The following is a 27,108-nucleotide window of genomic DNA, read 5'->3' on the forward strand; positions in this document are numbered from 1 at the left end:
CGACAAGGATTATATATTATACAAGACTAGGTTAGGTCAGATTACGGTTGGTTACGACTAGATTTCATTTTGCCCACCCTAAGTAAAGTAAATCTGTCATAACGGAACCAATGCTATATACCTATGCTTGCATTGTTGTGTTTTAAAACTATCGGAGTTTTATTCGTCGTCAGTACGAATTAGATCTATATAAACGTACTACCTACCAACATATTTACAAATTAATGGTTTGTTTATGAGTGTTTACGTTAAGAGCACGATGCAGAACCATACACGGAAGCGTAAGTCCCCAAGATAAGTATCTAAGAGGCTTATTGTAAACATGCATAATATGCCTATAAAAAACAATAACTGTAATTATAACTTATATAAATACATATTGTAAACTAGATAAATCGTCATGATGTCAAAAGTATGGAAAAATGCAGTGATTTAGTGTGCCCGCGTTGCTGTTGACGTGAAAATGTTATAAATTGACTTGATAATTATTAGTAGTGCAGTGCAAATTAAAGTTTTACTGATGAAATAAAGTGGTTATCAATTGGCATTTTTTTAATTTAACTTTTTAGTTCAATTTATTGCATTACAATATGTTCACTCTATGTATTATGATATTCTCCACGCTTAATATGTAATCATATTAACATATTCATCTATTTGATTTCTTTAAATATTTAGCTTTCAATGTAACTAGTATAATCGCTGTTGTCGAACTCTATTGAATATGCCCCAGTTGTATGAGGAAACGTGAGCATAGAAATTTGTCCGTGTTACAATCGTGATTGTAGTGTAGCTATGATTATAATACATATCTGGAATTTAATGCAATTCGTGTGTGCACGATGTTCCATCTATATTTCTAAATAGAAATCACTGTATCTGTATCCTAAACAAACACAAATACAGGTACTCTGCCTTATAACGGCGCTGCTGATTTTTTTCCATTTTAAAAGCTAAGTGGGTTTTTATTTCTAGGTTATGTTAGGTTTTGGTTTGTTTTTATATCCCACGTCCAATTGAGTAAAGCACGGAAACTGCACACCACGACAAACTGACCGTAGAAACATCGGTGGTGCCGTTATAATGCAGAAAAAAATACCCTAATAAAAAATAAGCTAAATTAATATTTTAGTACCTACTACACGTAAATTATAACGACGAAAAAAAATGTAGAATTTATTCGCCGGTAAAATTTATACAAATTCATTTATTTATAATATAAAAGCAATAAAAACAATAAATTAAATTAAGTTATTGAACTGAAAAGATCAAATTGTTTATCAAATGTGTATATTTTATAGGTTTCCATTGAAATGTTGATACTTGAGTTCTTAGCAGTTTTTCTATTGCAGGAAATTTTTCATTTTCATATAGATTGATGTAGGTTTTAATACCTTAAGTAACTAATTTAATTTTTTCGAGGGCATTTATGTTACAGAAGGAATGAAATTTGCATGAACAGGTATTCATATCCATGATCAGACTCGTTTAAGAGGCCCCTTTTAGCCATGCTACGTTAATAATTAGTGACTCAACGATAAACCATCACAATAATATTATTTTTTATAATATTTTAACCTCTACTCTGTGGAGGCCCATACGATCTTGTTAGGATCGGACATGGTCGAAAAAAATGTTTTAATGGTTTTCCGCATCTTTCACTGTCCGGTGAGTGCTATTATCCATTCAACTACCGATGTAATTATTGCGAATACTTTACAATAACCATTAGCTACCCTATCTCAAATGTTTCACATTCCGTCGAAAATAGCAGGGTACTAACTAGGTTATTGAAAATGGGGTGATGCTATTACTTACATTTAAAAGTGATTTTATTTTAAGTAACTCTTTTTATAAAGATTGTAAAAGCGATCTTTGTTTGAAAAACTGTCGATATAAGAAAGTATCCTTTTTATTTGCTTATGTAATAATTAAATAGCAAATATTCCCAGGCGGCGGTACCACCTGTTACAATTCTCATACGTATTCTCCTTCTCTCATGCGTTTACGAATAATATGCTCTGTTTTACTGTCTTCTTTTGTCTTTCTTTCTGACTCAATTATTAGTCTGTGAGCTGCTCCATCGGCATGACGGAGTCTTTGCAGAGTCTCCTTACTTTGCCGAACTCGCCATTGCTGAACTTGTTAATTTGTCCAGCGGTGACGCTTAGCTTATTTTAGCTAGAGTTCTTCCTCATCCATAATGTTTATATTTTTTGATTGATTGTTTATGTAGCCCAGGGTTACAGTAGGGTACAGCATCTTATTCCAATTATAATTATTTTTGGTTACCACACTAATTTCTCGATATGTTATTACCGCACAGTAAGCATCAGCTGTCAAATTATTAGAGAGTATCATTCGTTTTCTTTCACGACCCGATTAAATTAAACGATACCTGTGAATTTTTAAATTTAGATTTTACGATTATGTTTGAATGTTTAATATGTTTTATCACTGTCTCGGTCTCTCTTATACATTTTCATATGGTTTCTCTCATGCGTTACAGATAATTTAAAACAAATATAATGTATATGGTAATTGTAAACGGAAATTTATATTTGATTTTTTTCACGATGTTGTGTCTTTTATTGCTATTGAAAACACTTGATCGCGGTAATTAATATCTTAAACGATTGCATATGAGATAAAGTATATTGTTTTGTGAGGCACTTGGCACAGAAAGCGGTGAATAGAGCATTTATCTCGTATCAAGAATGGACGATCGATTTTTCAACGGAAACAACTGTTGTTGTTTCACTAGCCGGAAGTGAATGTTGTGGTTCCAAACCGGATATCGATATATCGTTCAAGATGCAGCGTGAATGAGCGCGGGTTACTAACCATATTCATAATGTGAAAATGCGAGATGAATACTGCAATACCATGTAATAATAATATGCAATATGTTGCTGCAGTGGGTAACTTATCTGCGGAAATGCATACATACATCGTCACGTCTACGGTAAAACTTCTTGTGAAATTAAGTTTTTAATGGTGTCCAGTTCCTATTCTGTATTAGGCTGCAAAACACGCAATATTTCTAATTACTTATTTTATATTATAAGTATTAACATCTTCTAAATTGACCCTCCGTTGGTGATTAGGCCGAAACTAACTTCAACGGTTTATATCAGAGAGTTGGCTGTAAGGCAGACCAATAGAAATATTACGTTTCATTTAAATATTTGTTGTGTGTAACAAATATTTTACCCGGTCCCACGTGCTCCTCTCTCCTATGGGTACCCTTAACTTGAAATTATGTAAATTTGGTCAAAGCACAGTTGAGTGCATCGCGACCTTAGTCTTCAGCAACTGTTCCTGAGACATTGCCAGTCATAAAAAATGACACACTCAAACGTAGAGTCCCATGATATGCTCGATTGAGACCGGAAATTTGGTGGGGTCAGTAACTTTATATTGGTCCCATATTCTGAGAAATCAATCAGGAAATGTCGTGTGTCGGGAATAGTAAATGAAGGCAGTCAGACATCATCCCTCACTGGGGCGAATCACATGATTTTAATTATGGAAAATTTACATTGACGATTAATTAAAAAAAAATATTGTCTGTCTTTATCTTTAAAATATAAACCGTTCTCGATGGTTTTATAGTTTTTTTTAACTGTTAGCCCCAAGGATACCGTATCTCTTTATACACAGTTCAACAATTTCAGTCAAGTCTCCCAATTCGTATTTTTTTTAAAACATGGAACATGTTTTACTCATAATCTCCGACGCAAAAGCGTTACGAAAAATAGACGTAGAATAAGTATATACGCGCAGCCCACCCACTGCCCGCGCCCCTCGCCGATTATTTTCATTTGACGTTCAGTAGCCTACATTCTGTGCGACGTATTATTCGTCTGTTATTATTACTTCTTTAGTTTTATTATTGTAATTATATAATTTTAAGAAAAGTAAAATTGTTTGAAACCTTTGGATTCGGTTACTTTCACAAATAAATTTTCTTTCGAATTTTGACAACCAGCATTCAGAGAATCAGTAGGCAAAGCATGTTCCATGTTTAATAATGTTGGCTATCAGGGTTTAAGTAACCATCATCTGAGGGGCCCAGGGGGGCGCTATTGAGGAGGAGTCTCTTGGGTAGTTTGGTGAATTACATTTTTTAGACATTACAAACCTATACCCTTACATAAGAATGGGTGAAAGTTTGTATTCACTATGTAACTTTTATTAAGACTCGTTTTTCACCTAGGTACATCACAGATATTGTCCAGTACGAGAAATTATCTATGTGTTATGGAATTTTAGTCGTAATTAGATAAAATTTCAGTGTCATATTTCTAAAATTTGAAACTATTAATTTAACAAAACTTTATTTTATATAATGGATTGGGTGTAGAAGAATCAATATATGACAACTTAATTTAGAATTTTCTATCCCAACGAAACATGTACAATAAAGTAGCGGGCAAGATTTTCGTGATCATTTATAAAACGTTAATAATGCTTGAATGATTCATGTTTTCATAGAAACATAGATAAATTCTCTTAGGCATATTGAACAGTATCATTAAAATAGACACGGAATCTTAAAATAACAAACAAACATATGTGTTGCAAAACTGTCTAATTTATGTAAGCAACAACAAGACTACAGTCATACTTAAAAATAATCTTGTTTTTACTTACTGGAATGGAATAATGTATGCAAATGTATGAACTACGCTGTTTGCATGGCATAATGAGACCAAATCAGGCAACAGAGTTCGGTGCTACACTCTGTGAATAACAAGTAATAATTAAAAATATTTTTGGCGAACACGGCCAAACTTTGAAAATGATTTATTAAAAGTAACTTTCAATAGTCGACACTGAAATGTATTAAATATTACTTTTTATTAATCCTAAAACGGCTGAATGAAAGTTTTTGTAAGCATAATTTATTACTTTACTAGTTTCATGACTTTCTCTTATCATGTTCAATAATGCACTTAAGATGTCATTTTTGTCTGTGTAGTTCGTTTTACAGAAGAAAAATATTTTTACACGGAGTATAGTAATTTCACCGGTAGAGTGTATCCGGCTGAAGTGTTACTATGCATGTTTAATAACATCCTCAAACCACTACTTGTTACTGAGGCCATGACAAATGTGTATTGAACTAATTGTGAAAGTGGATACTTAAAGTGGACGAGAGGGATGAGATGGACTACGAGTCGGCCAACCACGTAAATCGCTCGATTCTCACGGAGCCGTAGCAATAACATGACAGAAATTGCCGGTTGACACTTAAATTTGGTATTTATAATGCTTTAGAAACATCAAAGACACATACATATTATTATATTCTATGACGCCATTTACGTGTACAAATATATCATGAGCTATGTGAGTTTATGGAGAACATTGGTCGATCGTGTCGATCGCGGCATAGAATTTGGTGGATCACACCAAAAATAAATAATTTGTAAAAAGTGTATACATAAGTTCAGTCATAATATAATATGGTTTAATTAAGATTTTGAAGAGGAAGCATTGGCCATACATATTTTTATTTTATTTTGTACTTGAAACTGAGGCCTAGTTTATCCACATCGTTGTGCAGTAAGCTGTTTGTACAATAATGGAAGAATTCAGTGGTGGATTTTATATAACGCAAATGACGCAACGAATTCGCCATAAGATTTAAAACGGGCCTCCAACATAGAATAAATTTCGCTGGCTCATAATAAAAATTTGGCTGGATAATAAAAAAAACCCGTTTTCATTTAGGGAAAATTATAATTTGCTTATTCATTTTTTATCGTAGGGGGCCTAAAAATCAGTCATTGCGTCGGGCCTCTACGTCACTCAACGCGCCACTGCAAGAATTTGACGATGCGTGCAACGAATTCCCAAAAGAAGACCAACAATTATAATTGCTACGACGAATTGGAAATTAAGTAGTTGTTCGTGAAATTAAGTATTGACAGTGAAAATATGTATTTTTGTTTAATTTGTAATGCCCAAGTGACCTCAGTCAAATATAATACGTTTGTTTAAATTGAAAAAATGAGAATGGGAGAGTGTGGTTTACCACTGCCAGTTTTGATACTAGATAGTAAACCTTAAACTACTTGAAGTTAGGAATGCTTGAATTAGTGGAAGTAAAGATGGAGTAGTTCAAAATGATGATAAGAAATCCGTACGCAATTGTACTAACAACGGTGACGGTGTTGAAGATTATGGAAATTGACTTTTCTGTGGCATGTGTTTGATACTTTAAAAAAACCTCCACATTAAATGAATGAAAGCTACACTATTTGTTTTGACATAAATAAATGGTAATGGCAATAGTGTTTCGCATTGTTGTTTGTGATACAAAAGAAACCATTTTGATATCGTTTGCGTTTATCGCGCCGGAGCCCAATCCCGTTAACGTACGTTTTAAACGAACGGGAATTCACTGAACCGAACCGATTACAACAAAAAAAAAAACAAAACATTTGTCTTGTAACACCATAATCTCTCTTCGACGGTTTTAAAATAACTTGAACGATTTGTTTTATTTTGATTCTGATGCTGTTTGTCATTCAGTTTCACGTTTTTTCATTGTCTGAAATTGAACTTTTCCTGAGATTGTGAAAATATACAGCCAAATAATATTATTTATGGCAATCAGCTGGAACAGATAGAAAAACAAAAGAAACAACCCTTACATACTATGGTGACGAATTGTGAGTACTGTTCTTTTATATCAGGCATATCCAACCTTCAAGTAGGCGGTGATCTATTATTCCGTATCAAAATTATCAGTGATATGCCGTACTCTTTCTTTGTAATTTTTCAACATGATCAAACGTATTTTTTTGAAAGATCATACTGAAGCGTTACAAATTAAACAAAAACACTAATCTTTCACAATCAATACTTTCTCATTCATCGTGAAAATGATAAGTTTTGGTTTTCTTTTGGGAATTCATTGATCACTCATCGTCAAATTATTTTCCTACTGCGAAAAAAGCTTACTGCATCACGATAATGGTAAATTAATTATGCCTCATTTTAATACTTATATTTCTCTCACTCCTGTGGCAGGTCGCGAGTGACGCAATACGAATCAAGTGAGGTCATGCAAACTTCCTCATGGTTTATATTAAAATCCTTATTAATTGTCAATCGCTTTGAAATTTTTTTTTTTTTTTGCAATTGACCAAAATCTATCCCGCGATCGACATATTGTCTACTCTAATTGGTTCTCCGAATACTCACAGTCATTCATCAGTTAGGTACATAATATTATAATATTCGTGATATATTATTAGTATACTTATTATGTGTGTATATTGTCTCTGATGCATCGAATGTATTATGTACAAAATTAAAGTGTCAACTGCCGATTTTTGTTTTGCAATTACTTGAATTTACATTAAAATCGAGCAATTTACGTAACGTACCGACTCGAAATTAAATCAATCCATCTCATCCACCACGTCTACTTTTATCCACCTTGAGTAGTTCGTTGTACTGAAATGTTTCAAAAATAAAATTAATTAACATTATTTTAAGAATACTAGTCAAATTCTTTGAACAAAAACTGAAGATTTATAATAAAAAGTTAACGTTATTTTGCTTAACTGACCGAGTTAATTAATCTTTTTTCAGAGTATCGATGAAAAACCCGAGCAGTCATCCCAGGACGAGTCACCTGATTCATCAGACACCTCCGACTCTGCTGATTCCTCTGACAGCTCTGACTCTTCAGAATCAAACTCAGCTGAAGTTGGAAGGGAGCCAATCAGAATTACACTCCCCCTGCAGCTAGACTTCGATGAGTTGGCTGGAGCACTCATTGAGAAAAACCAAAGGTGATTATTATCCTCATTTTTGAAAACATCTACTAATATAATATAGATAATTAATAATTGTTTTCGGATTGCTTGTTGTTGATTGTTAAAAGATATAAAGACTTTTATTGGCGACAGATAAATTTGCAAACGAAGATTTAAAACAAGAAATTCTTGTTTAATTAAATGCATTTATTTATTTTTAATTGAGAGGAAATGAAAATACCCAAGCGAAAACGTACATTAAGTTGTTTTTATTTTTTAGTACCTACCTCTTCAGTTTTGTTTTATCGTTAAAAATTTATAAAAAAATATAACTAAGTATTTCCTTAACGGCCCACATGCTCGGCGTAGGTCAAAATTGAGTTTTTATTGTATTTTCAAACCATGATACTGGACACTCCTTAAACGTTGTAGATAATCTATTTATATAATTTTGAAGCCTTATTATCCTTTATATTTATTTCAAACATTTGATGGCTGCATAAAGTATTTTTGTTACATAAAATAGTATTCTTTTAAACCTCTCGCTCTAATGTTTTAGAATATAGTCATATTTCGGTACATGAATGTGCAGTGGTGTTAAGATTTTTTAGGTTTATTAATTTTTAAACGCATTTATAAAACCATTAATATAATTTATGATGAGATAATTTTAGTAAAATATTTACGATAACAAATTATATTGATAATCTCTGTGATCCCAAATTTGACAAGAATTAGGCATTTTATTATTCAAAAAATCGGCCTAAGGCTTTTGACCTAAGAATAAGGTAGTGTTTTTTTTTAAATACGCCATTTCTTTTGGAATTCCCCAGTGGTTAAGCTACAACATACGGACATAGCCATAAATTCACAAACTATAATTAAAGTAGGGAGTAAAATTATGTTAACGCGCGTGTTTGAACATGTACCTAACCGAATTTTTCCAGTATCATGGTTTGAAAATACAATAAAAACTCAATTTTGACCTACGCCGAGCATGTCCCCCCTTAAATCATCATCAGCTGAGATCGATCCACTGATGGATGTTGTCATCCGCCGAAACTTGATGAGTTTGGCGATTTAACGGTTTTAAGAAAGCTCTGTAGTCGTTTAGTGCATTTTTTTGACCATTGAATTTGTCCAGCGATTGTCCATTTGCCGATTGCAGTTTCATCAAATTGGCGACCTCATATCACATCGCGTACCTACTGTTCTCTGTCTCCTTATTCATTGGTTTATTATGTGGCCTTTCCGCGTTTCAATTTTCCATACCACGTTTCGTTACTCGTAGTTTTTGAATCTCACTTACCATCACGTCATGTGAGTTCATATGCTAGAATCGCCAGAAAATGAAATAATAGAAACTGAAAACCTACAAAATATTATATCAATTGTCTGTCATTTGTAGCTCCCTTTCAAACCACTAAAATCATATATACGTAAGAGGTGAGTGGAAAATACAAAAAAAAATCACATTTGAGGTTGGTGATGAGGTGTGATACGTATAAGGCGGATTAAGTTTTGATTCTGATATATTTAAATATCAAGTAGATCGAAATTACACACATTTTTCCCGTGGAGCGAGCTTACTGCGAGATCACAATAATATGTGCTCACGTGACGCGATAATAATTTATTAGGCTGGCTTTTTTACTTACTTAAAATGTATGTATATATTTATTATTGTTACCAATCCATTTACGTATTAGAGTACCATTGCCATATTAAAAACGTTATGGCACCACTATCAAGTGTTTTAAAGGAAGAAGATCGTATAACACACTATATTTTAGTATTTACCTAGTTAAACCGCTTAAAATGATTTTTTTTTGTTTTGCATAGATCTCGCATGAACTGCGTTGTAGAGAAACGTCGTGCCGAAGAGTTGGTTGACCACCAGCCCCGCAACATCAAGCTTCCATTCGGACTGAACCTCACCACAGATCCTCGTCTGGAGAGAGTCACCGGAGAGCGCATGGCCATCTTCTGTGAAAGCGGAGATGACAACGACAGGTAAACATACCTACTATTAATTATTTATATGGATAACACTTTATTATTTAATGTTTTTCTTCTTTTTAACATGCCATCCTCTAACAGAAATCAGGCACCATAAAAACAATCTTCGCTTTATTATCGTCTTCTGGAAACAGTTCAGTGGAGCTATACTCATATCAATAACGTAGATTCTGAAGCTTTGAAATGCGGCATCATCCTTTGCTACGCTTACCGTTAATATTTCCTTGGATGGCAATTTGGGGAATGCTGTACGTTTGTCCTCCCATAATGTGGACGAGGTACCTACTGTAGTTTTAAGATTTTGATACTGCACAGAACTTCCCTATCCTTTCCCATTCCCATTCGATTGTGAACGTCAAAAAACCTGATCAGTACAAGTTTGTATTTAGTAGCTGTCAATATTTTTATTGACATGGTCTGCTTTAAACAAACGTCTTTAAATTCTAATGTGGAATGTTGCCAGCATGCCAGCTGACACCTAGCATTCTTCTTCTTCGATAGCGCTACAGCTCAAGTCGAGCCCTGACCTCCTCCACCGCCGCTCTCCAGCCGTCCTCCGCATGTCTTTTCCAGTTCATGATTTTTAGCAGCTGGTTGGCATCTTTTGTAATGTTGTCACCCCATCGTGTGCGTGGCTTTCCCACTGGCCTTTCCCCCTCTGGGTTTCCTTCGAGGATCTTCTTCGGTATCCGTGACTCAGGCATGTGCTGGACGTGACCTGCCCAGTTCAGCCTCTGGAGTTTTATGAAGGTAGAGAGTTTTGAATCTTGGTATAAGCGGTATAGTTCCGTGTTGTACGTAATTCTCCACTCTCCACCATCATTCATGGGTCCGTATATCCGCCTCAGGATCTTTCTCTCAACGCAATCCACCATTTGACACCTAACATTACATATGGCATAACTAAAATATGTTTAAAAGCAAAGTGCAAATGTTAAAATTATAACTAAAACATATGACACATTATAATATTTGTAAAATTAATAAATACATGAGGGTACTTGATAGAATTTGAAATATAATTGATTTAAGTTTTGAACTATTCCATTTGGGTTGATTTTTTGCGACAAGGGTTTCGCCTTTCGAAATCTTACAGTAATCATACAGCAAATGTATCTAAATGAACAATGATTCAATTAGAATTTAAATTTAATTTGCATCAAGTACCCTCGATCGACAGTATGTATTAATATTTAAACATCTTTAAATTGTGGATAATACTAATTTATCAAGAAAAAATTTACATTGCAGTTAAATATTCACAATGAATTTGGTAGCATTTTAGAGTTTGAGTGTACATTTGTTTAAAATATTGAGAAAAAAGAAAATCCATAAATTTTAATGCAAATGGAAAGAAAATGAAATGTATTTATCGCATTCATTCAATATTAAAAAAAAAGATTAAAAATATATACGAATACAATTATTTGTAGTAATATTAATAATATCATGCACTATTGACTATAATTTAAAAACCAAATGAAATCACCTGGTCTTTACCTACTTAGTAACGAATCATTTCAAGAGAGGTCTCTACAAATAATTTTCCTTTCTTGAGTATAGATGGCGTTGTGAGATTTATTTAGAAACTGATTGCGGAAAAATAATCATTACGCTAGGTGCATAGTATGTAGGCATTGATTTTATGTAATATTATAGTAAATACAAACATTAGTAATAAATGTAAATTTTAGTTTTTACTATTTTTTAGAAAAAATCTATTCTGTTAAATACCACGATCCACGAACGAGTGTTGCTTATTTTTGGTGTATAAATATAATATTGTAGAAGTAACGTTTTATTTATTTTACTTATTTTCTTCCAGACAAATTCCCGATGGAGCCGAAATCCTCGGAGGATTCCCCGTACCACTTCCAGGACCAATGAGAATGCCTCTACACTTCCCAATTCCTCCACCACAGTTCCATCAGCGCCCTCCGATGCCAGCCCAACACATGCAGGTAACAGTTAAAACTTTATATTATCACAAAGTTTTGAAACCGAATATTTATTATTTTTAGTGTTTGAAGGCGAAATAATCAATAGAACATTATCTGTGTAATTGATAAAGTTTACCATGTCAAGAGGTTCATTTAATGTTAGCATTATGAGTTATATTCTAGAATATAATATACATTTATATTGGGATATAGTACTTAATATAAACGGCATACCTCCATCTACTTTATGTATATTAGCCAGTACCAAAGACTACGTGGGCTCGATATGGATATAAGTATTAAAGTACAACTCAATGTAGGTATGCAATATGTAGTACTTAGTGTAGTACTATTATGGACATCTAGTGACACAATATGCATCATTATAAAGAAAAATAATTTTTGATTGCGATATTATTTCATTCATTGAACTATATACAACATTAACATACACAAGTTGGAATATTTATTAGAAACAAATAGTTTTCATTTTTTTCCTAATATAAGCCCTAGTGGCATAGCTAGGACAACTCAATGGGTACATATTTGTATACAGCATTACATCTGAAATGAACAAGCATACTTTTTTAAATATTGAGTCAGAAAAAATAAATTTCCTATAATTAACGTCTGGTTTTATTGATTTTCATTATGAGTATGTTTGTTATGGTGCTGAATACTACTTACGATTTCAACTCGACATTTTGCGATCAGAAGTCCACATAATATCTATATGGCAGTCAAAATATCAATTATATTTAATTATCATCTGCTTATATTGATTTTTAGCTTAGAAATGTCTTTTGAGAAATTACCTTGATTCAAAATCACAAAAAAATAGTAGACGATAACACCTCGGCCACACGGTTAGTAAATTTTGACGTGGTCCCTCTTGGTATCAATGTTTTTAAAAAATATTTTTATAATTTGTATGTTTCTGAGGTTTTACAAATAATTGCGTTCATGCGTGAGTGTATAATATCGATATTTCTAAAAAATATTAATGTATTAAATTTGTACTAGGTACTTTTATTTAGATCTAAACGATTATCCGCGTGGTGACGTTTTTTTATTGTTTGCAGTTTTTTTGCACACAGTTTCAAACAGTTTGTTTCACAATTTCGTCACTAGATGTCGTCAGTAGCATAGCATTCTACTTTAAATTTAATGCAGAATACATATGAATACGTGTATTAATTAAGGCTCTAAGTACCAAAAGTAGTATTGCCTGTAGTTACAAAATACTGAGTCATTGCAGTAAAATTGCATGAAGCAGATCCTTTGAAAAATGTGTTTTCACAGTGTGAAGTAATCTCGGCAGCTTCCATAATTTTAGGAATTAAGAACTCGCGAGTGTCAACACATCGTCGTCAGCCATTTCGTATTGAATGCAGTTGACCACTGCACTGGTACTTACGCCATTATAAATAAAACGCGCCAACGGACTTGCAACATCACCAGATTTAAATAGTTTGCTGTATTTTTTTGACTTGCTTGAGGCACTAAGACCATAGTTGACATCATTGGTGATGGTATGTAGAACATTTTTCTATAAAAATGTCAGTTTTTATTATGTTGGTACTTAGCGCCTTAATAAATACACGTATTCATATTATCATACATAGGTACGTCATATTATTTAGTATTATAGCACAAACACTTTAAAAGAATGTATTTCAATTGTTATCTATAGATTTAATTGTGCTTGTACATATGACTTAAAAAGAGGACCTTTTACATAGGTAATACATATTACCAAAACGTGTTGTATTACATCTTCTCTGAATGAGTGTGGCGGACTACATATTGGATGAGCCTGAGATTGCTGTAAAACGAAAAAAGGGTCCAAATGAGAAGTAAAAGGAATTTAGTCAAGTATAGTCTTTAAGAAAATATTGAATCATATTAATTAGGCCATAACAGTTTGTATGTGACGTACCGCTGTGATTATTTTGTGATAAGACGATCGTGCTTGTTTGTTGAATTCATGTATTTATTAACTTTTGAAGTATAATGAGCTAATGTAAATACGACATTTTTATCTTATCAAACGATCAACCAAAACCCAGACTATGTATTTTCTTCTTGGTCGTTCCCTCATAGATCGTGACCACCTTAGAGTTTTTTTTTCATATTTTAAACGACTTTCCACCCCTCCCGATCATCTGTTTTCTCAGGGCGGAGTGAATGCTACAGAAGTCAGCTCCTGCAGTTGGTGGCTCCAGCACGCCGACACTTTTCTTCTGCTTTGCCTTCTCTGGAGACCACCCAAAATAACCAGTTTTTCTAGGTTATCCGGTCCGCGTCGAACAATATGTAAAAAACTGCAGAATGGGTTTCAGACATATTGTCGACTGTCGAGAGCCGTTCCTATATCTGCATTCTCTGGATGATTGACCTGTTCGTCCTGTGCTCTGTCCGAAAAATACGAAGTATTCGGTGTCACTACCACATTTCGAAAGCATCAATTGCCTTCTGCTCCCCTACCCTCAGGATCCATGACTAGACATCGTACAAAAATATGGAGAATGTTTACACAAGCAAAATTTTCGTGGTAATTAAATTCCCCGATTCTTCCATAATTATAGTCATCGCATTTTTCGTAATTTCTGTACACCTTCTTATCTCTACTTTATATCCGCCTTTTCCACTAATGGTCAATCCAAGATATTCAAACTCGTCCACTGTTTCTAGGTTTTGGAATATAGTTAGTGCTAGAAGAAGGTTAGTCTGATCGACAACCATTAACTTAGTCTTATTCATATTAATACGGAGGCCGTATTTGCGACTATCTTCCTCTGTGAATTTTATAGCTTTATAAAAAAAAGTTTCTTTTTAAATGATATAAACAAATAGCCTGATCAATTTTTGAGGGGGTGAATGAATGGTGGTAGAATTCCGGGGTAAAATTCCGCTACTGGAAATCAGTCACTGATTATTTACTCTAAGCCGCATTTAATTAATTGCATAGTCGTGTTAATTCTAAGCGCACTAAGTAACTTGTTCGTGAACGTCATTTGTAAATTGAAACAAGCCAAGGTGTATATTAAATAAATGTAGGCCAGTTTGAAGTACATAAGTAAGTAGGTATCCAATATGCTAGACAACTAGGCAATTGATATTACTTTTCAATTTGAATGAGTGAATAATATTGTAATATTGTACGGTTTAATTTGAAATAGTAAGTGAGTTTTTTCGATGACAGGTACACGCGATATTTAATTCAAACAAGGCTATTTATTTTGTTATTATAAAAAGTAGTAGCTATCAAACAAGATTTAATAGAAGCTTGCATTTAAATTGAATACATAAGACACGTTCCTAATTTTTTCAATCATCCTATCTGCTTGCATGGTAAATGGTAAAGCCTTGTCACAATTTAATATGTAAAATCATTTAGAGATAGTTGAATCATATTTGTGCCTAATCTATTGAATATTAATGGCGTTTGAATGCAACCATATTTCACGTAAATGCAGTAAATATTTCATAATTAATTAACTACACAATTTCACGGTTTTGTATTATAAACATTCAATATAAACCTTGGCTGAAAATTTTTGAGAGGACATTTATTTTATTTTTAATATTTAATATCAGGATGTCGTTTTATATCTATTTCGGCAAACACTTAAGCCTCAATTACATTGAGCTTCTTTACGGGCTGTTTATTGGCGAATTTAAAAGCGGGCGATTTAGCTACTGCGATTTGATGATTACACACAAAACTTTCCATTCGCTGAGAAGCCACAAGCGAGCGATTATTTTGGCAGAACGTAGTTCGTTTTTTTACCGGGAGGTTGGTACTGCGCTCCACTGCGCAGACGCAGTAGGCCCACACGCCGGCGTGTAGCGTGTAAAATTGACCGGCTTTCAACTTTTCTCGGTAGAGTGTTTATAACCTGCTTATTAGCTTATTCGATGATTACTCTGGGCGACTTTACAGGCAGATTATAAATTCGCCAATAAACAGCTCGTAAAGAAGCTCAATGTAATTGAGGCTTTAGATAGGTATATAATATTTTTAAGTACATTATAAAAAGCCAAAATGGTACTATTAAATGATTTTTATTAGGTAGGTACTAGAGATTTAGTGACTTTTCTCTATGCACGATAGATGACAATGGTGGTGTTGTGTACGCGGATGCCCCAGGTGCTGTCAGATTTTCGAGTAACCCTTACGAATACATTATCTATACGATAAACCCCTATTAAGCGTTAAAATATTTAATGTATATTGATATAGATTTTAATCTTAAGTTAAAGCATTAAATTATTATTATGAAATATTATTCGATAAAATGTTATAAAGAGCGTATTTAAAAAAAAACTTATTCTTATGATTATAGTATAATATAATTATTGCGAAATGCACAGTGAGTGTAAAATCGTAGTATCTCAGTGCAAATAACTTTGGAGATGTTAGTGTTTAAAGATTTAATTTATTTATTTTAAAAAAAAAGTTTTTGCCATAACAAATAAGAATTCTGTATGTTCATAACGTCAGATTTAATTGAAAAAAAAAAACTGGTTCTGTTCAAACAAGTTAAATTAAAATACATACTTTTCTAATATAATATAGTAAATTTTACCCTCACAACAGAGAAGAAAAAATAATACATAAATAATGTTATATAATAAAATAAAATTTTAGAAAAAAAATACACAGCATATTACTGAAAATGTATATTCTTTGAGGAGCGCATTGACTAGTCCACTTGACCCCACACTTAGTCAAGATAAAAGTTGTTTCACATTTAATCTTCGAAATAAAAAAATGTACCTACTTACTTATGGCTTTACACTCACGGTGGGATATCTACTTGTGAAAAGAAAACATGTAATTATAATTTATGATTTAGGAGTTTTGAAGAAATTTCTATTTCTTGAGGCATTCATGGGTTTTATATATTTTTTTGATATCGGGGTCCTCGTGAATTAATTTTTTTCTCTCTCGCGATTTAATGTCACTGCAGAGTCCGTTAAATATATTTTATATTAAAGGGATGAATATGCAAATTTGCTTGTAGTCGTCCATATAACAATGCACTTTCCCACATTATTCCCAAAGATAATGGACTCTATATCAAGTAAGAATTATTGTGAATAAGTTATGAATGTCATGAGTAAAAAAATAAATAATATGGTACATGTATGTGATAAGCAAAATAAATACAAGGAAAACAAGTACAGATTTTTTAAAGCTTTTTTTATTCAATGCACAAGTTTTAAAAATGCAACATTGTTTATTTAACAACCTCAGAAACACACATATCCGTTTAAAAAATCGTGATTTTTTACCGAATGGGACTTGAACCCAATACGGAAGAACTCAAGTATAATATGTGTTGTCAAATTGTGACGAGTGAGGGTCGAGCGGAAACACTAGCGACCGGACCGCGATGGATTTGGGTTCAAGTTGCTTTCGGTATATTTTTTTCTAATATGTATATTTCAACAATTGTTGTATTGTTCCAATGATTGTTGTTATTTAAAAAAAATCTACTTGTCATTTGCCATATGGGCTGAAAAATGAATTGATAAACAGATTATTTTTTACGGGGAATACTAAACTTGTTAGTTAATCGCCCAGTCCTAAAGTCGACTATACAGTCCGTAGCACTGAATTGCGAATTACGATGATAGTGCTAGTATTTTCTTTGAATGCAATGTGGTAATTTATTCACAATTCATTTATTTCTAATACTTGTGTGTTTCTGAGGTTTTTGAAAATTGTATTTTTTCTATAATAATGTTTTAGCTCTATAAATATCAAAAATATCGTTAAACTAACAAAAGAGTATATAAAACCACTACGTATGGTCAGTAATAAATAAAAAAATGATCGTGAAATCGCAAGTAAGTTCTAAAAATATATAAAAGCAATTTTACGCAGTCGTTCTGCATCGTAAAATAGTGCATCAAGTTTTTATGTCGAGAATTTTGCAATAGTTTTGTTACGGATTATGGTTAAGCCAATCGATAATAAAATGACCGGCATGAAAACTGACGGGTTTTCCTCGATACATTTCGTATGAAACGTCGAACGATGTAATCCGCTGATTTCGTGCAGTGATCAATATTTGTAAATGAAATTGACTAATAAAAATGTTAAAACGCAGCAACTACATTTCTGCACGCTTTCGCTGCGTTGGTAGATTGTATATAATATGTACCTACATATTCTATTTTACCGCTTGTCAAATGGTGAGGTGCAAATGAATCTTTAGTATGATAAGTAGGCACGTGAAAAAAGCACATTGGCTTATCACATTACATAAGGGGGGCATGCAATTTTTGGTTAGTAATTTGAATTAAAATTTTGTATGAAAATTTATGACACCATCTTTCGAGAAATTATCAAAGCCCGATGGACTCAACATAATATGGCAGTCTAATATAAAAATCGAAAATATTTCGTGTAATCAATAATATTTCACGACTAGTGGGTGTGAAAACGTCAACTTTGGCTTGTCGTACTGCGGGGTGACGCTGGTGTTGCAATATTAGTATTAATTTTTAAAATTGCCGCATCTCAACATGTATCTGCCGTCTTCTGTTTTACTTCGAGGAGTTGGCGCGGCCACCCCGATCCGTGTTAAAAATATCACGCCCGATAGTTCATATCCCGTCACTCGGGGCAATTAACTCTCGAAATACGACATTGCATTTATTATATTACTTTTTTTTTATTAATTTTGTAGTTAAGTCAGTGGCGCACCCAGGATTTAATATTGGGGGGGGGGGGGCCAAGGAGGAGAATCTTAATTAGTCCTATAGGCTCTTTTTCTTCTTCGCAGCCTAATTTCTCGTTTATCGGTCTTTTGTCTATTGCACTCGGTGTACCTACACCATGGTCCCCACATCCTGAAACGGGCCCTCGGGCTAGGATATTTGGGGGCCCCCTACCTACCGCTAAGATTAAAGTCGGTGTGAAACACTACATTAACGTTTTTCAAATTATGTTTTAGTTCAAATTAAGAGTACTTATACAGTTAATTATTGGCGTTTTTTAATACATCTACTTTAATAATGGAGCCGTCGAGTATCGACACATAATAATAAAATAATATATTGCACAATTATATAAGTATAATAGCACCGCAGGCGACTTTTTTTACTATTAAAGCTAATTTATGATGTGTGTTTATCTCACTCATCTGGTCAACCCGACACGCCGGGCCCCCAGGCTAGAGCTCTGACAGCCCTCCCCAGCCATGACCTACACCTCTCCGGAATTCGGGTGGACACCGAGAATTTTTTGACAGTTCCATTAGGGATTGGGTTTCTAAAAAAAAACTGACATTATTGTTTCGAAATTTTTGTGTTAGAACTTTTTCTAAAAAGGGCGCTGGAGAATTATTACAAATCATTTTTTTGCCGTGTTTTTATTTGTCTAAGCACAAAGGTATAGTTTATTGGCTTTCAATTTCAGTGTCTAAAAATATTCTGATAATTTTCATTTTTGGGGGGTGCCAGGGCCCTTTGCCCCCCCCCTGGGTGCGCCACTGAGTTAAGTGATATGTTAGAATAACCCCCCTGCATATACATATCCAATTTAATTGCAAGTATTTAACGTTTTTAAATAAAAACCGTAAAAATATAATAATAATAGCAGTGGCAAAGGGTGACTTTTAGAAAGAGGTAGGCTGTGGAGATCTGATAAAAAGAACACACTTGCCAGAAATAAGAAGATAATACGATATTACTACTAATGAACAGGTGCACACTAATGACAACGATACACTAATTTAATGAAACTTCAAAAACTCACTGACGACATAAAATTAAGCGATCAGTTTAAATTAGGTAAGTACGTATTTTTTCAAAACATTTATACACATAAAAATCATTTTTTTTGTAAATTAACTAATTATTGATTATTTAGTTTTAGGCTTTGCTATAGGAGCTTACATTAGTTCATACAATTCGATAGACTGGGCGGGGCTACGTGACGTAAAGTCCATATGAAAAAAATTGAGAATTATTTTAAACAATCCGACCTCTATTTACGTCAAGACAGATGGCGCGCTGTGGTATATTTTTTAAAACCTTTGCTTTTTGTTTTTTGGAAGATTGTTTTGTTATTATCTGTGTAATATATTCCTACACATACGGCATCTCTCGTTGGCAAAATATTGTATATAATTTATAATCAATTGATTATATAAATAAGTCAATATGCAATTAAAAAATATTTTTCTTAAGAAGGTAGGCTTCAAATAATCGCCTAGTATGGAGTCTTCGCCACTGAATAATAGTGTATCACTAAGCATTTATCAGTGCTGTCAAAAACCGAAATATAATGAAGTACATATATAATCACCACTATATATTGTGAATTTAATTATGCATATAATATTAATTCTACATCCGTCTTTTTCGTCACTGTTAATCCATCTCCCGTAAATAAAAACATGTAAATTAAAATCAAGATACGAGTTTGTTGAAATACGCATCTAACTTTCTGCATTTAATGTCATAACAAATATTTTTTCCTCAATAATTAAATATGAATCCCTCACATCAAACAAAGAACCTGGTGAGATTCGTGAAATTCTGAGAAGGTATAAAACGAAAAAAAGATTCAAATGACTACCAAAAGAAATTTGCTCATATACTTATGTCTTTTAGAATGTATTGAACGATATGGAGAGGATATATAATTATCGTTGTTATTATTTTGCGATATATCATAGTGATAGTTCAAATTTGTAGATGTTATTTATAGTAACTTACTCCACTGTTATATTATTCAGTTAACTGTTGTTTAATTTTATTCAACGTCGTTAGTGCCAAAACGTTTGAAAAATACTGGTACTGGCTACTTATATTGTTGTTTCACAGCATTCTGATACTCGGTATGCGTGGAAGAAAAAAACAATGAAAATGTTTATTAGCAAATATTATGGAAAACTGCCAACGCTTAGGTAAAGTATTTGCGATAGACAGGTATTGATTAATGACCGAATATTTTAATGTTGAAAGAGATATCATACCTAGCATGGTATTGCAAGGCCCTTTTATTTATTCGCGTACTGTTTCACTTTGATATTTGAAATAAGTATATATAAGTATCTAAATATAACTACGAAATTACTTCATTTTAATAGCGATGGAAGTTTAAATATTATTTGTAAAAAAAAATCATGTCATGGGTCCCAGGTTTGGCAAATTCGCGTGTGTTCATTTTGTGTTTGCACCGGAGTATGGACCTAGTAGGTTTAGCAAGTGGCTAACATCCATTTCTAGAAAAAACAAAAAAAGCTGTTAAAACCCATATGATCTTTTTTAAGATTGAACATGGTAGAAAAAAAACAAAAGTACAAAAAATTATCATGTTATGTTGATATTATATTTGATATTTGGGCGGTTAGCGTATTTTACTACTACTTGTTTCCGCGGCATTTAGGACTTATGGCAGAGACCATTTTCAAAAGAGAGGTTCATCTCTGCAACGAGTACATAATGTCGCGATCAGATGGTGAATACACAGTGATAGCCCATAAACCAAATACAACGAAATTCATCCCACTTATCGTCGAATCTGTAGAAAAAATAAATAATAGCATAAAGCAGTGCATGGATCGAAAACCGCGATTAGGTTAAATTCACGTGCCAATCCAGTACTTGGACATGTTACATTAAGTGAATTGCTAACAACCAATTTATTTTCAGTTACCTATATATTTTGCTCTATATTAATTATACTAAGGTGGTTCATACACTTCGTTTCCCATGTACGTGTGGTGATTTATAAACGTTGTATATTATTTAATCAACATGTTAAATTCATTTGATAACTTCACTTGTTAAAGTTTACTTAGTAAGTGAACGAATCATGTGTCGTATTCCATATGTATGCGATGATCGACGACTGACTCTTTATTTATATTTTTTTAATCAGGAAGAACGTTTCTGAGAGCCATTTCCATATTATTTATTTTTTTAATATTTTACTTATCTATATTTGACTAAAAAGGACATTATTAGATAAATGGAAGTTTTCATACAAACTAGTTTCATACGGCCTAAGTACCTATAAGAATGGTAAAATATTGTGTATGCACATCGCTCGCATATTAACAGTGACGCTCCTTGACAAAATGCCGCCCTAGGCAGCGCCAAAATGCCGTGCCATTTATTTAAGAAATGTGTTGTATACATACATTACTAACAAAATATATACCACTACTTAAATCTAATTTATATGGCGTCTCTGCTTCAATAGACAATATTGTGAGTCCACGGTTTCAGATACATTTAAAAATATACCTGACAACTTTCAAAACTCGCGAGTGACCGGAAAAAATATTTGGGTGAAATTTAAATTAGGTAAGTATGTACCTACCTATAATTTGAAAATCTGCACATGTCATTGCTGGTCATCAATAACGTAACCTCCAATAAGACAATGGAAGTAAACTAGACATCGCGAACCCGACAAAAATACAGTCCTGTTAAACCTTGAATGTCAATTATTGCCTACATTTTGTTTCCAAACAGTGAGCTGTTTTTTTTAATGGAAAGATATTTCCGTTAACACTAAGTTTAGGTAGGTGTTTCTAGATATATCTAATGATTCTCCTCGATTTGCCACCCCCAAGCGACGCTCAATCTGCCTACCCCCATGGGACGTCACTGTATATTAATATTGATTCCCGGTTACTAGAAATTATATACCTAAAAACTGTTATATATCTATGTATATGTTATATTATAGCAATGGGCTTTTAAGGTATCTAAATATTAAAAGGGTCAATATAAAGAATTCAGTAATAATTAAAACCTCCATAAATAAATACTCGTAAAAATTCTCCGAGACATAAAATAAAAATCCTTCGATGTATATTTTTCCAAAAAGGTCATAAATATTTAATACCCGCCATAATATTGATTCATACATAAGTAGGTATCCGTAACCCGTAACCTAACTTGTCTTGTAAAATCGTAAAGCTTAATTTGGTAAATATTTTTTTTCTATATTAACTTTTAAAGTCTCGACCATAAAAATATTTATTCAAATACAATCGATTACGTGTTTTGAATTATTTAAGAAGCTGTAGTCATATAATTAGTGGATATAGTATACATATATATCGTAATATATAAACGAATATACATATAATATACTTTTGTAGAAGAGGCAGAGCATTGAGATAAAACTAGGTTTACTCTTACAGTAGTAGTCTACCTGTTCTCATACACCCTTAAGATACTAAGTTAAATTTTATATTAAAATAAAAACACGAGGTGTTTTGACGCTTTTTTTCGGTATTGTCATACATAAGGGATGTCAAGTTAGAAATTAATTTGATCCAACTTGCCACAATATTACTTACCGTCGGTCACATTTACGCAATCGTGGTAGCCATGGTTTTATGTAAGGTATAAAACCATAGTATCGATCTTTAGTCTAGTCAACATCATCACAAGCGATATTTTGTATGTGTTGTGTATTTATTTAATATTAAATTTTACACGAATATTATAAAGGTATAATTTTTGTACAATATTTTATTACTTAGATTTGCATTTTTCTTGCCATGTGGTATATCATAATATTGTGACGTATGTCTTAATTAGATGGCGTCAAGTCGTGAAGTTATGATTCGGTCAAAATATCTCCCTCAAGTACGTCAATCCCTTTTGACCAATCAATCATACCAATTAAAAACAGCGGTAGTGCTGCCACGTTGTTTTTTAATGTTCTAAAGCTATCTCGAGTACTTACCTGAATGGCACTCATTTGTAATCTCAAACCAATGATGACCAGTAGACCAATATTTTCCATAGTTATCAACTCATTCAAATAGTCAAATGCATGCTATTTTCATTCTTTAGCAAAATATACATGACTTTTAAAAGATGTAGTTATATTAAGAGATTCTTTACGATAAATAGTTGCTAGTAATTAACCCAACGGTTGAGTATACACGCTGCTGAGAAATGAGTTGTTTTTGTTGTTGTGTAGTTTTCTTTTTACTTTCAATCAAATAATCATATGTCGATCCAACCCTTTGAGTCATTGCTGTGACAAACATACATGCTGTGTGTCAGATGCGGGATTTGAAGAATTACCACAAACATGACCAACTGCTCCACCGTGGAATCTCAAAGCAGGATTACCTATTAATATTAATATGTCATAAAAAATTATGTCACATAAACGCTGTTACAGCTGAGGACAGAGACTACCATCTTGTTGATCGTTAAATCTGTCATCATCGTTATAAACCACATTGGCCTTGGTAAAAATATGAATCTCTTTTGTTGTTTTAGTGTCAATAACGCGAAATGTTTCAATTAAACCGACGTATGTATATTCATGTCGAGCCTTCAACCTGTTTCGTACCGATACAATCACTGATATCATCTTGCAGACGGCCAGGAGCCCAAATATGTCAAACGACAATAACATAGAGGAAGGACACTTGCAATACTTGATCGTTTGCCATTTTGAGTACGGCGACAACAATAATTAATTAAAATTGAATTTTGAAGACATTTACTTCTTGTCGTTAATCTTAAATTATTATCAGGACCGATCCTAGAAAATGTGAGGCCCGATTGGAAAATTGGTATATGGCCCTTATGTATGGAAAAAGAGAAAATTAAACGGAAATCCTTTTTACTTGCATACATAAAACAGATCATCTAACCTTTAGAAAAGAGAAACCTTGTTAATGCCATAGGCAAAAATTCCAATCTCTACGACACCTAAATGCTGCATCTCGAAAACGTCACAAGTCACAATTGTGTTTTAGTCAAAATAGTGAAAAAAATCTCTTACCTATATAAAAATAAATAGTTTTTATGTAAAATATATTATTTTATAGTAAGTGTAAATGTCTTCAAAAACTACAATAAAAGTTTCCTTACATTTGTGCATTTAGGTAATAATATGAAGATTTTTGCAACTCATGTCACTCTTTTTTAAAATGTGATATGTACCGTTTTCGAAATACAGCAATCTTAGTTTAAAATTTTATGATATTGACATTTTATATCTATATTAATTGTGGCCCATCCTCCCATAGAATGTACCTATTGCTCTCAAGCAGTGTGAGACATGCATACAGTGTAAAAGTTTCCCGCAGTACTGCTACCGGTGGATATTGACAGAGATCAGCCATATTCACATTTTTGTTTCTCGGTTGTTGATATCAATAATGACAGCAAAATATATTATGGTCACTCTCGAGTTCAGCCTGTTTTTAATGTATTTCCCAAATGAAAGTGGTCTTTAATTTCTCTATTAGAAACACATCGATGTTTTTTGAATAATGGGATCCGATTTATTCAGATGTATGATACTAAAATCCGCATTTTAGATGTGTCACAATCAGGTATTCGATTAAAAATCGAAGCAAACTGTTCTCTGTTTTCTTGCGACGCCCTGATCTACCCAAAGCGCGAGGTCCGATTGGGACGAATTGAACTAATCGCCCTAAGACTGGGCCTGATGATTATTGATATGTAACGCCACATTTCAACTAAAACATATAAAACCCATTAATATGCATAAGTCTATACGATATTTCACTTGATGCCGGAGTTCACCAATCAAGAATTAAAATAAACAACAAATCTAAATATAGTATCAAAAGTGCATAAAATTTACCCTATGTGTATGTCCATATAATACTCCAGATATTGTATGTCTAGTAAGTTGAAAACTATGAACATGGGTTAGTGCAGTGGTGCCTAACCTATAGTATATCTCGAGAAAATTAAGAATTTAAACATTTTAGGTGAGCCACATATAGGACGATGACCTTTTTTTTTTGAAAAAAATTGCACATGTCTGTTGATTAATCACGTCATTGTAAACTAAAAAAAACACATTTTTCTAAATCTATTTTTCTCTGTGATTTGATATTTTCAGACATTGCTTCTATTCTATGAGTGACTTAATTTCTTGATAATTGAACATTTTCAATAGCTGAAATAATTTCCTTCTTATTTAAATTTTTTTGAAACAATGTTTCTGTTGCAGCAAGCATTGCGTCTTTAATTTATGTTGCCGTTGTCAACGGTTTTTTATGGATTGAAAGTATAAGTGCAATCTTAAATTTATTTTTTTAAACTGCTGTTAATAGGATATTCAGTACCATATTTTTATGAACCGTTGTAAAATGTCGTTATATGTTGCACTTTTTCCAATAGCAACTGTTGAACCGGAAATAAAACAAACACATTTGTTCTTAAAATAAATAAAAAAATATTTCTCTTCCCAATCTTCTTGAAAATTGTAAGTGTATGTCCGTTTTTTCTTTTTCTCTGGCTCATATTCAGACATAATTATTAGGGTAATTATATGATAAATATAATTGTCAAACTAACACTTGTGTCAGAACCAGAACGCGCTTCGTCTCGCCCATAGACTAATCTACTATTACTCTCACTCTCGCCTTTTCGCCCGTGGTGATCGCCGATGAAGTCTTGTCATAGTGAGTAGATTTTGCCGATTTTTGACATATCTGCGCGCTTAAAAGGGGGGACATGCTCGTCGAAGGTCAAAATTGAGTTTTTATTGTATTTTCAAACCATGATCCTGGACACTCCTTAAACGTTGTAGATAATCTATTTATATAATTTTGAAGCCTTATTATCCTTTATAGTTATTTTAAACATTTGATGACTGCATACAGTATTTTTGTTACATAAAATAGTATTCTTTTAAACCTCTCGCTCTAATGTTTTAGAATATAGTCATATTTCGGTACATAACTGTGCAGTGGTGTTAAGATTTTTTACGTTTATTAATTTTTAAACGCATTTATGAAACCATTAGTATAATTTATTACGAGATAATTTTTGTAAAATATTCACAATAAAAAATTATATTGATAATCTCTGTGATCCCAAATTTGACAAGAATTAGGCATTTTATTATTCAAAAAATCGGCAAGATTAACACATTTGAAGATGATTCTAAAGTTACTTATTAAAAGCTATGTCTTTGACCATTCAAGTGTGATAAACATCTTATGAATAATGATTGCTTTATAATAATTATTGACCTAAGGATAAGGTAGTGTTTTTTTGAAATACGCCATTTCTTTTGTCATTCCCTAGTGGTTAAGCTACAACATACGGCCGTAGCCATAAATTGACAAACTATAATTAAAATAGGGAGTAAAATTATGTTAACGCGCGTGTTTGAACATGTACCTAACCGAATTTTTTTTTATTTTTTTTTAAACGGTACATGTTCAAACACGCGCGTCAATATCATTTTACTTCCTACTTCAATTATGGTTTGTCAATTTATGGTTACGGCCGTATGTTGTAGCTTAACCACTGAGGAATGACAAAATAAATGGCGTATTTCAAAAAAACACTACCTTATTCTTAGGTCAATAATT

At 32.8% G+C, this 27,108-nt stretch overlaps 1 protein-coding gene across 2 annotated transcripts in view; it reads left to right on the forward strand.

Annotated features, from left to right (window-relative positions):
• Nucleotides 1-27,108, forward strand: part of Msr-110 (DUF3736 domain-containing protein Msr-110) — a 127,011-nt gene that overhangs the window by 64,301 nt on the left and 35,602 nt on the right. For both annotated transcript variants that reach the window (XM_085959901.1, XM_085959903.1), the window contains exons 4-6: nt 7,612-7,814; nt 9,621-9,791; nt 11,623-11,758. In XM_085959901.1, the coding sequence (XP_085816027.1) occupies nt 7,612-7,814; nt 9,621-9,791; nt 11,623-11,758 (510 nt within the window). The remainder of the gene's footprint in view (nt 1-7,611; nt 7,815-9,620; nt 9,792-11,622; nt 11,759-27,108) is intronic.

This window comes from Rhyacophila brunnea, unplaced genomic scaffold (assembly GCF_057557595.1).
Source record: "Rhyacophila brunnea isolate RB1 unplaced genomic scaffold, BYU_Rbru_1.0 scaffold_9, whole genome shotgun sequence".
Classification (NCBI taxonomy): Eukaryota; Metazoa; Arthropoda; class Insecta; order Trichoptera; family Rhyacophilidae; genus Rhyacophila; species Rhyacophila brunnea.